This window comes from Chrysochloris asiatica, unplaced genomic scaffold (assembly GCF_000296735.1).
Source record: "Chrysochloris asiatica unplaced genomic scaffold, ChrAsi1.0 scaffold00207, whole genome shotgun sequence".
NCBI classification, from domain to species: domain Eukaryota; kingdom Metazoa; phylum Chordata; class Mammalia; order Afrosoricida; family Chrysochloridae; genus Chrysochloris; species Chrysochloris asiatica.
In genome coordinates, this window is record NW_006408725.1 from 5,216,282 (window position 1) to 5,232,431 (window position 16,150).

Sequence of the window (16,150 nt, forward strand, 5' to 3'; positions counted from 1 at the left end):
AGCAGCGATGCCAGAAATGGAGACAGACGATGACATGAATAGGTGGAGTGGCTGGGGACACTGGAGTCAGGGACGGAGAGGGGCTGTGTGCTGGTGGCTGGGAGCAGGCCTACGGGGTTATCTGATGATGCTTGGAGGGGACTGCAATCATTGCAGTGAAACGAAATAGGGTAGGATGAAGGTAAAACTGATGTTCTCCCATGTAAACCCACATAATTTACAATTTAAAAAAACAAAAACAAAAGACGATTTTAGATAAAATTCAATCCGAATGCTCCTTAGAAGCAACGATGACAGCACTTTGGAAATTTCTTTAAGAAACACCTATTGCTAGTAAAGGACATCTTTGGTTAAGAGAGAGCCAACAAAAATGAGAAAAATGCTTAATGAGATAAACTAACTCTATAGAGACAACAACGGACTCAAACATAACAAGGATCATGAAGACCATGCAGGACCAGGAAACATAAGGTTGCCATGAGTTGGATCTGAGTTGACAGCAACTAAATATATGTGTGTGTGTGTACATGTATGGAAAATACAATGCCTCCATATTATAAATACTGGACTACAAGCCACAAGGTCCATGGTATAAGCCCACTAGCCGCCTCACAGGAGAAAGATGAGGCTTTCTGCTCCCATGAAGATTTAAAGCCTGGGAAACCCTACACAAAGTCACTATGAATCAGAACTGGCTCAATGCACATAACAACAACAAAAAAATAATGTATATATGGCGTCCTAATGCGGCACTGTAGGATAAACACTGGACCACAAGGTTGGTTTGAACCACAAGGTCAATGGCTCAAACTCACCAGCTGCTCCTCAGAAACCCTTCATATATATATATGTGTGTGTGTGTGTGTGTGTGTGTGTGTGTGTGTATGTATGTATAATCAACTCTCTACTTTAGCACTTAGGTTTTCTGCTTATCAGCCATAGAAATTGACTAAGACTTAGCTGAGAAATCTTAAAAATTAAATTAAAAGTCTTGAGATAGTCTTTTAGGAACAGAGTGGACTAAGGCTATTGCAGAGTGTTTCAACAGCAAGAACCACTCAGTATTCTCCCCTAGAAAGCACCACTAGAATGAACAATTAGAATCATTTTATCCATCTGTGCTTCACTCCCCCCAAAATTCGACTTTCTGAAGAGAGAATTTGACCTGCGGCCTACATGGAATCTTATCTTCAGTTGTAATTCCTACTGATGTAATTAGGCTATCTTAGTTCTCAAGTACTGCTGAAACAGAAACATCACAAGCAGAAGGTATTAACAAACAGAAGTTTAACCTCTCAAAGTGAAGTTTAGAAGTCTGGATTCATATCTTTAGGGGAAGGCTGTCTGTCAGTTCTGGAGGAAGGTTATGGGTCCGCCGTTCCTTCTCCTGGGTCTAGGAGGCTCTCATTGAAGGGTCCCTGGGTTCAGAGGATGTGGCCTGCTCCTAATTCCTTTTGAGTGGTGGTCAGGTCCCTTCTCCCTGCTCCCTTGTTAAATATCTTGTATCATGATTCAAGATACAATCTAATTCTATAGATTGCATCCTACCTCATTAACGTTGTTGTTGCTAAGAGCTGTCAAGTCAGTTTTTACTCACAGCAATTCTGTATAGGGTTTCCGAGGAGTGATTGGTGAGTTTGAACCACCGATCTTGAGTTTAAAACAACATTATAGTCCAGTGCTTATCTTACAGCACCATACTAGGGCTCCTCATTAACATAGCTACCTCAAATCTTGCTTTTTTAACATCATAGAGGTTAGAATTTGTAGTGCTGAATAATTACCTCAGATCACAGAATGGAGGATAATTATATAATACTAAAAATCATTGCCTAGCCAAGTTGAGAGATTTGGGGAGGACATAATCCCATCCATTACAGTCTCTAACATAGGCCTAATTATGCATTGTGGTATTAAAATGAGGGAAGTGAAGAGAACACAACTGAACACATGATATAAAAATATATTTCTATCTGTTCAGGGTCCCTGCAAAGTGTAAACAGTTAATGCACTCAGTCAGATGACTGTAGATACAGAACACCTGAACGTGCCTTGAAAAAAAAGCCTATCAATCTACTTCTAAAAATCAGCCATTGAAGACTCCATGGTGCACAGTTCTACTCTAACACACACGGGGTCACGGTCACTATGTGTCAGTCATTTCTACAGCTACTTTGTTTTTTAACTATCTGTTCACAGCACTATACTAGACAGCAGGGAGATATACACAGAAATTAACTATGTAGATTATCTCCTCAAGGAGCTTAAAATCTAGTTGGGAAAATAATATATGGACATAAATTAAACATAACCTCAAAGTTTAAATAGAAAGCAATGAAGTTTGTACAAGAGCTGCCACTAGAAAAAAAAGGATAAATGAGTGATTCAGGCACTAAATACTATGATTACAGAACTATAAACTGTGGTGATCAGGGAGACTTACAGAAGGGGGTATACCGGAATTAGGTCTGAAGTGATAAATATAAGTCAAAGCTGAAGAGGTAGCAGAGAATGTTCCAGACAGATAGAACAACATGAGCAGTTATGGAGACAGGTAAGTGTACTGTGTATTTTATTATACCTACCCCTCAGTGTGGAGTTCTGTTGTGACGCTGTGGGCTAATGCGTCAGACTGCAAAGTTGTTTGAACTTCAAGGTCAGTGGTTCAATCTCACCAGCCGCTCCTTGGAAACCCTATCTGGGGTTGCTATGGGTCAGAATTGACTTGACGGCACTTAACAACAACAACAACCCCTCAATGTTCTACTACAATCTTGTTACCCAACACTTTGCATTGAAAACCATAGTGAAAAAACATCTACTACCCAACTATTTTGTGTATTAATGATGTGCATTCGGCAGTCGTAAATGCTGAAGTGGAAGGTGAGAGTATCGCTGGTTGTGATGGTTAAGGTTATGTCAACTTGACTCAGTTGACAATGATTTGGCAATGATGTAATGATATAATTTGGCAGTCGTGTAATGATGTAATCATCCTCCATTTTCACATAATACTAATTTTTGCATAATGACCTGGGCTTTGGAATCTAACCACGTCAATAAGGAAAGAGTGGGCACATTACAGATTTGTTTTTCTGGGATGGAGTTTCTTAATATTAACATTTTTCATTTGTAAAATGCATATGATACTTGAGTATCTTCATACAAATTAGTTACTTTGTTGAAAGAAAGAAATCCAAGTTTTATTCTATCCATTTTACAGAAAAGAATACTGAGGACTATAGATGTCCACTGTGTTCCTGAATGTCATAGAGGAAATTAATGTTTAAGCTGATGTGTTAGAAGACTAATAGTCAGGTCTCCTGATTCTATGAAGCAGAGTAGTTGTGGAAACTGAGATGGGAAAAATGAAGAGTCAAGTTATGTCATATTTTAAGGACTTGAAAGGCTAAAGAAATGTTTATTTTATCATAAATAATAATAAATAATTTCTGCTTTTGGAGCTACTGATAGATACCATGAAACCATAGTTTAAAGAGATTCTCCTGTGGTTGTATACAAAATAAATCAGAGGGAAAAAAGACTAAGTTCAGAGACTCTCACAAATTGATCCTTCAGTCTCTTGTTATTTGACCAGCTTGCATTTCAAGAAGTATCTAAAGAAATGACATTATGATTGTTATTGTTACATGCCATAGAGTTGATTCCAATCCACAGCAATCTTGTATAGGGTTTACAATGAGCAATTGGTGGGTTTGAACTTCCAACCTTATAGTTAGCAATCCAATGCTTACCCTACAGTGCCACGCCAGGACCCCATAAGTGACCTATGTAGCCAAAATTGTAAAACTACCTTTAAAAAAACATATTGTTAGGAATTAACATAACAAAAAGGAGTCAAGAAGAAAACTGATGATTATTGAGTATATACTACCTGACAAACAATACTGGGCACATTGCACAAGTAATTACATTGTATTAATCCTTTCACAGATTATCTGTGGTAAGTATTATGTTGTTGTTGTTGTTATGTGCTGTGGAATCTGTTCTGACTCATAGCGACTCTGTACAGGGTTTCCGATGCTATAAATCTTTACGGGAGCAGAAAGCCTCATCTTTCTCCCATGGAACAGCTGGTAGTTTCAAACTGCAGCCCAATTTGTAACCACTATGCTATTTTAGGAATAAGGAAACTAAAGATGACAGTTAAAATAAATCACTCCAAATCACATGGCAGAATCAGGATCTGAGGCCAAGTTTTGCTGATTCCAAATCACTTGCCTTCTTTTGGGATGGTGCTAAACATTATCATTCAAATGCCATAATTTGAGATCATAATTGTTTCTTTACAGACAATGTCCATTAGATTAGCATTAGGGAAAGTATGGCAAGAATTTAGTTAGTGGTCATGTACATCATAAAAGATTTGATTAGTATATGAAAACTTATCTATAACATTATGATAGGTTAGTTTCCCTGGGAATTTGATTGTGAGCTGCAGATTAAAATATAGGAGGCTTATTAGGGAATGCTCTCAGGTTCAGTATCTCCAAAGGAAGGGATAGAAGCTTCCCTTGCACTTTACTCTAAAGTAGAGGGAGTTTTGGTGCTGCACTCTAGAATAAGTGCTGAACCGCAAGTTTGGTTTGAACAACAAAGTTGGTGGTTCAAACACACCAATGACACCTCAGAAAGCCTACACAGGGTTGCTATGAATTGAAACTGACTCAATGGCACTTAACAAAACAACAACAAAGTTGAGATGGTGTTTTGGAGTTGCCCCAAATTGGGGTGAGGGGCAGGGCCTCTATAGCCCTGCACCCACCAGACATTGTATGCAGAGACACCAGAAGGGTACAAGACTTTGGGTGAAACCATTCTCTTTGCCCAAGGCAACTCTCAAAGAGGGCTGAAAGGTGAGGGCTACCATCTAGCAAAACTCTGGACAGCTGGGCTAATAGATCCAGTCCAGAAGGGGACCTGGGGGCACAACACAATATCCACTTCTAGCAGTCATGACTTTCAGGGTTGAATTGGTGTTTTTAAAGGTCATCATCAGCTTCAGAAGTGGATCCTGAGTGATGAGCAGAGTCTGGGATGATGGCTACCCTTGGGACATGTTTTTTATCACCCGATTTGCAATCTTCCTCAAAAACAACTTACCAACTGCCATCTCTGACTGGTGGTACATGAAACAGATGAATTGAAGGTCCAAGCACGATAACTATGGCTTGATGCCTTTAAATGTGTCAAGAAGATGTTTGTTAATCTTTCTTTCTATGTTACCAACTGAAAGAAAGCACTCAAACAAATCAACAGCAGTAAAGTAATAACATCTCAGACCTCCAAGGATAAAAGAATGCAAAAAATAAGAATGCTTTCCAGTTTCTTCTTATCATATTTGCACACCTGGGAAGTTATGTAATACATCAGGAGTTAGTCCCTAGAGTAATGATCATTATTATGCTCTAAATACATGTCAGAACTTGTTCTAAGACTGCTACATGCATTATCTCTTTTAATCTTCCCAGATAATTTAACGAAGAGTGCTCTAATACTAACCCCATTTTAAAGATAAGATAACTGAGGTTTTGTGTAGTTAATGACTACCAAAGACTCACAGCCAAGAAGCAGAACCAGGCTTTACAACAAACCCTGATAAGCTGACTTCAAAGCCCTCTCTCTTAGCCACGATGTTCCACTGCCTCTCACATAACTTCAAAGTTAAGTTACACAGAGCAGAAGGAGCATCAATGTGCTGTGCTCTCAATGTTCTTTCAAGGTGGCTGTGGTGGCTGTGTGCCATGGAGTCGATTCTGACCCATAGCGACCCTGTACAGGGTTTCCAAGGCCGTAAATCTTTACCGGAGCAGAACACCTCATCTTTCTCCCGCGGAACAGCTGGTAGTTTCAAACTGCTGACCTTGTGGTTCGCAGCCCGATTCATAACCACTACGCTACCAGAGCTTTCAAGGTAGAAGGGTACAATAAGGGAGGAAGGAAAAAAAACTAGTTAACAAAAAGACTAGTTAGAAAACTATTGTCAAAACCCCAAAGAGAAGTGATGGTGGTTTGGACTAGGTTCATTAGCAGTCAGAAGTCAGAATATATCAGTTTCGGATGCATTTTGAAGATAGAAGCAAACAGGATTTCCTATTAAATTGGTAAAGGGTAAGAGCAACAAAGAGGCCATGGATATCTGCAAGGTTTTTGATCTGAGCAAGTATGCAAGCATAGGGTTCACATAATGAAGATGAGAAGTAATACATGTTAAATTTGAGAGTCCTATTTGGCATGCAGGAGTCCTGGTGCGGTGCTGTGGGCTAATGCGTCAGACTACAAAGCCATTTGAACTGCAAGGTTGGTGGTTTAAGCTCACCAGCTGCTCCTTGGAAACTCTATACAGGGTCACTATTGGTTGGAATAAACTCAAGGGCATTTAACAACATTCAACATGCAAGTAGAGAAGTAAAAGATTGCAAGAAATAGAGAGAAGGGATCCAAAAAAAGACAATTTATCTTGCTTCATCATGCTGCTTTATGTCATTTTGTTCTTCAACAACACTCCAAACCACAGAAAAAAATCTTGAGTAGTTTTTTTTTTCATTCCTTATTAAATACCTGAGTATCTATAGAAGCTAGATATCTACATATCCATGTATCTCTACCTACACACAGATATCAATATCAGTGAAACAAAAGGGAGTATTACAAGTCTGGCTGTTATCTCTATTTTCCGGCCAGAACGCTGAAGAAAGAGCCTGTGTTTAATGATGTGCTCCTAGCTTGCATTCTGTGTGGCACTGTGTCCATTAAGCCTAACCTGAAGGCATTCACAGAGACCTCGGCCAGTTTTGAGGATGGGACCGTGTTTGAGGCCATTGACTGTGTCATTTTTGCAACAGTCTATGGCTAATGCTTATCCCTTCCTTGATGACTCTATCATCAAAAGCAGAAACAATGAGGTCACCTTATATAAAGACATCTTCCCCCCTCTACTAGAGAAGTCAACTATGGCAGTGATTGGCCTTGTCCAATCCTGTGGGGCTGCCATCCCTACGACTGACCTGCAAGCTCGCTGTGCAGCACAAGTAATAAAGGGTGAGTAGAAAAGGAAACTGAGTGACGGATACCAATGAAGATGCCTTTGGGTCTTTGTGAAAAGAAGAATCCTAATGGCAAGAGACTAACGATTAATTATAATTAGTTGATTATGATTATATTCTAATTATATGATTATAATTATACTCTTAAGGAGCTCTGGTAGCGTAGTGGTTACGAATCGGGCTGTGAACCTTAAGGTCAGCGGTTCGAAACTACCAGCTGCACCGCGGGAGAAAGATGAGGCTTTCTACTCCCGTAAAGATTTACACCCTCGGAAACCCTATACAGGGTCGCTATGGGTCGGAACCGACTCGATGGCACATAACAACAACAACAACAATTATACTCTTAAAATGTATTCCATAGGTTATATAATCATACCATCATAACTAATTCTAATAATTAATAACCCAGGAGTTCCTGAATGGTTAAGTGCCACACATTTAAAGATTGACAATTCAAACCCATCCAGAAGCACCTTGGAATACAAAACTGGTGATCTGCTTCCATAAGGTCACTCACAGTCCAAAAACCAACTGTCATGCAGTGAATTCCATCTCATAGTGACCTATACGGGGTTTGCCAAATAATAAATCTTTATGGAAGTGTTGTTGTTGTTGTTACGTACCTTGGAGTCAGTTCCGACTCATAGCAACCCTGTACAGGGTTTCCAAGGCTGTAAATCTTAACGGGAGCAGAAAGCCTCATCTTTCTCCTGCGGAACGGCTGATAGTTTTGAACTGCTGACCCTGAGGTTAGCAGCCCGATTCATAACCACTACTCTACCAGAGTTCCTTATGGAGCTCGTTATGGAAGTAGACATCCTCATTTTTCTCCCATGGAGTGGCTGGTGTGTTTGAACCACCGACCTTGAAGTTAGCAACTCAATACTTAACCCACAATCTTGTAAACCCTATGGAGCAATTCTCTGTACACATGGGGTCTCTATGAATTATAATCAACTCAACAACACTCCCAGGCCCCATCCAGTCTTGAGACTTTATAAGTCTATATTCTCATTGCTATACTATACAAGCAGTTTAAAATATATCACGTTGAATTATCATATACAATAGTACAAGGTGTTATTAGAGGAGCTATTTTGTGATTTATAGCTCCTTATTGCTGAAATTACTCCAGATAGTTCATTAGACTTGAAGTACCAAAGCTCCTAATCATAAACATATGACGACCTTATAAAATTGTCATTTCAAAACTCAGCTGAATGACATTGCTCGAGACATCAGTAAGGGAATATATTCTGAAGCCAATATTTAGTCAATTTCAGATATCCACAGCCACAGAAAGAAAATTATTATTACTGGAAAGACCGTGGCTTTTCTATTATTTTCTTCTCTGTCACAAGTCAGATAAGGGCAAATAGTGAATCATTGTTGTTGTTAAGTGTTGTCAAATCAATTTCGACTTCTTGTTGTTGTTGTTGTTGTTGTTACGTGCCATCAAGTCAGTACTGACTCATAGCGACCTTATGCACAGCAGAACGAAACACTGCCTGATCCTGGGCCAACCTCACTACTGTTGCCATGCTTGTGTCCATCAATACTGCCACTTGGCCAATCCATCTCGCTGGGGGTCTTCGTCATTTTCTCTGACCCTCCACCTTACCACACATAATATCCTTCTCCAGCGATTGGTCCTCCTATCAACCCTTTATAGGGTTTCTGAGGAGTTGCTGGTGGGTTTGAATGGCTGATCTTGCGATTCAAACTGACTTCGTGAGCCAGTGCATTAACCTGTAGCACCACATCAGAACTTCAGTGAATCATTAGAGGTGTAAAAGTTTAGGTGTTGGAGATAGTCTCTAATATGAATACTAGGTTCCTGTATTTTAAAAGTAGTCCTGGTGTGGCACTGTAGGATAAGCATTGAATGCCTAACTGCAAGGTTGGAGGTTCAAACCAACCAGTTGCTCCTTGGAAACCCCATATAGGGTCATGATGAGTCAGAACCAACTCTATGGCACTTAACAGCAACAACCAAAAAAATTTTTTTTAACTTTATGTAAGTCATTTTACTCTTGATTTCCATGTAAATACAATTTGAATAATGTCCATACCTATTTCATAGGATGGTCATGATAGTTCCCAAGAGGTAATACATGGAAATATTTAGCACAGTATCTAAGAAATAACTATCCAATATTAACAGTTACATATGTTTGAGTGTTTTTCTAGATTGGCAGATTAAACAGTATAGCCCATTAACAGTGAGATCCACACTAAGTGCTTCAGTTAGGCATTTCATTGTGGTTGCTGTGAGATGTTGCTGAGTAGGCTCCGAATCATAGCAACGCTATGTATAACACAATGAAACGCCAATTCAAGAGAAAAAGTTGATGCAACTGAGAATGATAGTTAAAAAACAGAATCTGTTTAGTTTATCCCTTACAATTTTTTAAAGCAAAAACTTTTGGTTGAAATTAGAAATAAAAATAAAATTAAAAGATTTGCCACACCCACTTTAGTAATGCTATTAATCCTCAGGATATTCTAGTCTAAATCTAATTCCATCTTTTTTCATTCCTCATTAAACCAACTGGAGTGCTTAGTGTAGCAAAATTAAACATATTCTTAATGAGAAAGTAGTAATCTTTGAAGACATCATTTACACACTGAGAATAGATTGAATATTATTCTTTATCTTGCCTACTAAACTGGGTTGGCTAACAACCAAATGTTTTTAAAAGCAAAGAAAAACATTGTTTGAGGGTCAGGGAAGGAAGTCAAATACCATGTCCCCAGAAGGAGGTACTAGGATCAGATTCACAGTAAAATTTTAATGCAAATGTGGGCAGATGTGGATCATAAAGCCAAACGGCCATGATTAGGGAACAAATAGAGATATCAAAGTTCAGTACTAAGTTTAGTTGAACTTGTAAGTATAAACCACCACATGTCTGTCATTTGTCATACTGTGACGGCCTACATGTTGCTGCACTGCTGTGCTGCTTGAAGCTATGCCACTGTTATTTTAAATACCAGCAGGGTCACCCAGAGTAGACAAGTTTCAGTGGAGTTTCCAAACTAAGACAGACTAGGAATAAGGAAAGGCTGACTAATTCTGAATTTTTTTCCACCGATAAACCTTATAAACAGCTGCTGAATATTATCAGATATAGTACCAGAAATTGAAAACATTACGAAAAGCAGCAGAACTTTGCCACATAGTGCTGGAAGATGAGTCTTTCCAGTTGAAAGGATTGGGGAAGAGCTGCTCCCTCAAAGTAGAGCTGACCATAATGACATAAATGGAGTAAGGTTTTGGGGACCTTCATTAGTTGGTGGTACACTACTCAAAATGAGGCTAAACAACTGTAAACATCCATTAATAATCAGAACATGGAAATGTACAAAGTATGAACTACAAAAATATGAAGTTATAAAAAATGAAATGGAATGCATAAGGATCAATATCCTAGGCATTTGTGAACTGAAATGGACTGGTATTGGCCACTCTGAATCAGAAAATCACATGGTTTACTAAAACAAGAATATCAAATTGAAGAAGAATGGCATCACATTCATCATGAAAAGAACATTTCAAGGTCTATCTTGACATACAATATTGTCTGTGATAGGGTAATATCCATACACATACAAAAAAAGACCAGTTAATACCACTATGATTAAATTATTCTGCCAACTTCTTCCATCTGAAATGGATCATCATGTAATCAGGATACATTGGTAGTTATAATGCAAAAGTGGAAAACAAAGAGGAATGATCTGTAGTTGGAAAATATAGCTTTGGTGATAGAAATGATGCTATCATATTTTGCAAGACTTATTCATTTTGACTTATTCATTACCAATACCTATTTAAAACAGCATAAAAAACAATTCTGCACATGGACTTCAGTAGATGTAATGCTCAGAAATCAAATTGACTACACCTGTGGAAAGACATGGTGGAAAAGCTCCATATCATCAGAGGCAGAGTGTAGAACAGGCCATCAATTGGTTGATACACAAGATCAGGCTGAAGCTGAAGAAAATGAAAACAAGTCCATCAGAGCCAAAATATGACCTTGAACATATTTAGAGAGATCATCTCAAAAACAGATTTGATGAATTAGATACTAATGACCGAAAAGCTGTGGGATGGCATCAAGAACATCATACAGGAAAAAAGCAAAAAGTCATAAAGAATACAAGGAAGAATGAAAAGACCAAAATGGATGTCAGAAGAGACTCTGAAATTTGCTCTCCAGTGTAAAGATGCTAAAGTAAATGGAAGAAATTAGGAGGTAAAAGAGCTGAACAGAAAATGTCCAAGGGCAGCTATAGGAGACAAAGTTAAATATGATGAAATGTGCAAAGGTCTAGAGTTACAAAACCAAAAGGGAAGAGCATGTTCAGTATGCTGAAAGAACTGAGGAAAAATGCAAGCCTCAACTGCAATACTGAAGCACTCTTGGGCAAAATATTGAATGATGCAGAGAGCATAAAAAGAAAATGAAAGGAATACACAGAGTCACTGTACTGAAAAGAAATGGCCCATGTTCAACCATTTCAAGAGATAATATATGATTAAGAGCCAATGATACTTAAGGAAGAAGTACAAGATACATTGAAGACATTGGCAAAGAACAAGGCTCCAGGAATTGATGGAATACAAATTAAAATCTTTCCACAAACATATGCATCACTGGAGGCACTCGCTCATCTATGCCAAGAAATTTGAAAGACCTGCCCAACTGATTGGAAGAGACCCATGTTTGTGCATATTCCCAAAAGAGATGACCCAATAAAATGTGGAAATCATCAGACAATATCACTAATAGTACACCTCACTGATGAAGTAGATATCAGTCTGGTGGCAAGAGGTAGCCTAAGATATAAGCAGAGACTTTAATGTCTCCAACAAGTCAGAGAAAAACTGGTAGACTTAGAATGTTGCTTGAAAAGGACATAAGTCTGCTAAATCATCCAAGATTTTTATACCTATGTTGTTGTTAGGGGCTGTTGAGTAGATTCTAACTCGTAGAGGTTCCATTCACAACAGTGAAACACTACTCTTACTGTGCCATCCTCACAATTGTTACATTTGAGCACATTGCTGCTGCCACCACTGTGTGCCAGGCAGAGATGTGCTGCAGGGTGATGTTGTTCTTGACCAACAGTCATGTAAGTGATAGTATGAAAGAAAAGAATTTAAAGAACAGCCTCAGAATGAATGACTGGCATTGAAGAGTGATACTTTTACTCTGTGAGGACACAAGTTGTAATATGGGCTCTGAAGGAAGGAAACGATCCAATCAATAGGACATTGATGTACAAGGCAAAGATGAATTTTTAGGGGGAATTGGAGATATGGTTAACAGTTTTGAGGTACCAGTGTACCAGGACAGAGAGTCCAGTTACAAGTAACCCAGCAGTAGCTGGTGGGTTACTGAATCCAACCTCTTTCTTCTCTCTCTCTGCATCTTTCTGTCTTTCTCTACTTCTTCCTCTCTCTCCTCCTGCCTGAGGATTGGACTGGCTTCAACAGTCAGAACAGGCTAACAAAAGTTGCTCAAGAGACTCTGTTAGCAAGGATTGCTGGAAAAGGAAATTCAGCAAGTCATTATAGGTCTTAAAGGATCAAAACTGACCTGGCATTTATAGTCTTATTTAAGTTTTGTCAATATGGCCAGAAAAACAAAACAAAACACCTACATTTGAAGTATCTTCAGACCTTCAGATTGGGATCAAAGGCATGTTTTGATTATCGTTTCCGTGAACTCTATGTGAATGAATCTGAAACCCTGGAGCAATCCCACTCCAGATCTAGTTTCCTAGCATCCTTGTCTTTGGAGATTGACTTGGGGACAGCCCATATCCTCAGTCTTATCCAATAACTGTTGGATGCAGACAGAAACTTGGGGCTTCATTAAATTCTATATCTTATCTATTAATAATTTCCTTTTCTGGCAAAGCGGGCTTATTTCCTATGAAGGTTATTTTTGTTTGTTTTTCTTAAATCTTAGAAAAGATATGCCTATTTCCTTCTGTTTGGCTAAAAATTATTATATAATATTCTTTGGGATTGATGAGAAATTAGAATATAATCCTAGAAAGACTGTAAACATCTGGTAAGTGGTTTAAGAGCAAAGTTTATAATAACAAAGCTATTAGGAAAACAGTTTTTAATTATTGTAACAGGCATTTGTTCTGAGAAGGCTGGGAATGAACTGTATATTTGTCTCAAAATGGTCAACAGCTCATTTGTTTGAGGTTTAATTTTGCTGGATGGTGACAAATAAACAAAACAAAATGGAATTACTAATGTGATTCATAACTTTTCACATGTGGAAAATTCCAGTCTGAGCCTTTGCCAGAGTTATGTAACTATTATCTTTTTTAGGAACTTGCACTTTGCCTTCTGTAGAAAACATGATGTGTGATATTGATGAGAAAATGGCGCAAAGCTCAAATGGTAAAAGTACCAATTATAAAGGGGCTCTGGAATTGCATAGAGAGGTCAGACTTTGTGAATGCTTAGACCTGCTTTCATCTTAAATGACTCTGAGTGATGTCATTAGGGGGTCCAGTTATAATCTAAATTCATCCATCTAATAAATACTTATCTGAGGATCTACTTTGTATGTGATTGTGTCTTAAATCCTGTTACTTGCAAAACACAGAGTAAATAGTAGGACAGAAAGAACCGACATTGGAGTCAGCTCTCCATGCCGCACCCTCCCCCCCCACCCCCGCCTCCATACATCACAGCAAAGACACCTAAAAAGGATTCCAAGTTACAGGAGTTTGGGACCACTTGTGCGTCAATAATTCAATAGTTATAAGTCAGGAAATGTGTATGTCAGTGTTGTTGCCCACAACTCTTCTAAGACACGTAGAATTATCTTCAAACTGGTGCCTCTAATGAAAATGACTCAGCAAAATGAATATGAGTCAGGAGACCTCAGATCCAGTGCTAGGTCTGTCACTAAGTAGCTCAGTGACCATGAACTCACAACTACACTTGAACAAGAAGCATTATACTTATTTGTACACTGGAATCTATATGCCTTCCTCAGCTGCCTTGCAGTGTTGAGGAATGTCCAGATGAGATCCGTATGAAAATCTTAGAAAAAAACTACAAAGCACAATATATATAATATAAAGTGTTCCCATTATTAATATAGGGCTTGACATTAATTCCTGTTTACACTATAAAAAGGTGTGGGGCTTTTATCAATGTCCTTGTTTCTGCACAGAACTTGGATATTCATGGTGATATTTCCTTGCTTCCTTCTAGGTTTGGCAAAAATGAGACCATACAGACGGATTATATGGATGAACTTGCCTCCTTTATTGGAGCAAAACCCAGTGTCCTATGGCTTTTGTTCGCAGATCTTAAATTAGCCTTGGAAGTTTTCTTTGGCCCTTGCAGCGCATACCAGTTTAGGCTGGTGGGACCAGGGAAGTGGCCAGTGGCCATCCTGACCCAGTGGGACTGAACACTAAAACCCATGAAGACACGAGTTGTTGGGAGCCCTCAGAAGCCTTGCTTATTCTTCCATTGTCTCAAGCTCCTTGCTATTCCTCTTCTGTTCATTGCTATTTTGCTTGTGTTGGTTTAACCATTCACTCTAGGGTTTTTAGTTATTGACAATACCTGGGCAGGACTCTGTTATTTAAAAACTAAGAATTTTGCACCTCCTACTTTGTTATTCAGGAGTCCTGGTGTGGCGCTGTAGGATAAGCACTCAAGTGCAAGGGCGGATTGAACCACAAGGTTGGTAGTTCAAACTCACCAGCCACTCCTTGGAAGCCCTATCAGGGTCACTGTGAGTTGGAACCAACTCAAGGGCACTTAACAACAACAACTTTCTTATTCAGCTTTCTTTCTGAGTACTATGTAGGTATTAGTCAGTGAAACAGTGCTCGTTTCAGGCTTTTCGATAGGTCCTTACAAGAATCATGGCGTGATCTGAAGAAAGCCATTAATCATTTCTTTCTAGGTTCTACCGTCAGAATTATGGCCCTATCCCAGATATATTTAAATGTTATCTGAATATGTCTAACCTAAACCATCTCTCTCAAACATTTTGATAGGGCTCTTTTTCTCCTTTAAACTGTGTTTAAAATGTGTACTTAATATCTGAACAAAAAATAAATTGAGCAGAGTAATTATAATGTATGACTCTCCAGCTACCTCTATAAACTCTTTTCAGGGTCAGGGAGAGAATTAGGCTGTTAGATTTATGTCTATGTTGTGCAGCATCTTTCAGGCAATACTTCCTATTCCCTGGCTCAGAGACAGAGAGCATTCAGACCTAATCTGCATAAAGAGCCCTGAAGCACAGCTGCTGACAGTTGACAAGTAACTCCTTTAATTCATAATTTAAAATAAAACCAAAAACAAATGTTACAGCACAGTGACACAAAATAATGATCAATATTAAGAAATGCCTCCACATTTTAGCTGAATGGAAGGTCTTAATACAAATATTTTTAAATCAAGTATTTATCCAAAACTGTGGCCAAATCAAACATTGTCCTCCTAGGATGAACTTCTGGTGTACTGGAATAAACCTGAAATGTTATTTCTTTAAAATGAGTATTGTTGCATTGATAAAATGTAATGATAATAAGCAGGAGAATATGTTAACATTTTGATCACATGTCTAAATTGGGATAGCAGAGAGTAGCTGAGATAAACTATTGGCTTTATCAGTCTTCTGAGGACTCCACCGGTTGTTATTCTACACAGTTCATACTAATCAAACCCACAGCCATTGGATTGTGTCTGACTCATAGCGACCTAATAAAGTGTCACGCAGACTGTAAATCTTTATGGGAGCAGGCAGCCTCATCTTAGACCCATGGAGCACTGACCATATCTAGTTACCAGGATGGGTGAAGTGGCCTTGAAAGAAGGTTTTAGCCATTCAGCCTTCCACAAGTTTACAGTTTCCAAAGTCAAGTAAGAACTTTTAGCCAAACATTGAGGTCTACCACTCAACTTCCTCTTTTCCCTCCTTTGCTCCTTTTGTTTTCCTCTTATTCATATGTGTTCTTCTTCTTTCCTTGATAGTATCCTTTCTTTTGATTTCTATTCTTTTACTTTAAGAGTT

The 16,150-nt window shown here is 38.6% G+C and overlaps 1 protein-coding gene across 1 annotated transcript; it reads left to right on the top strand.

Annotated features, from left to right (window-relative positions):
* Positions 1–4,976: 4,976 nt before the first annotated feature.
* FMO3 (flavin containing monooxygenase 3) lies at positions 4,977–14,653 on the top strand. Its single transcript, XM_006878349.1, is given in 6 exon segments — positions 4,977–5,209; positions 6,706–6,874; positions 6,876–7,062; positions 13,432–13,482; positions 13,485–13,503; positions 14,329–14,653. Coding segments are annotated over 6 exon segments (984 nt in total).
* The last annotated feature ends 1,497 nt before the right edge of the window (positions 14,654–16,150 follow it).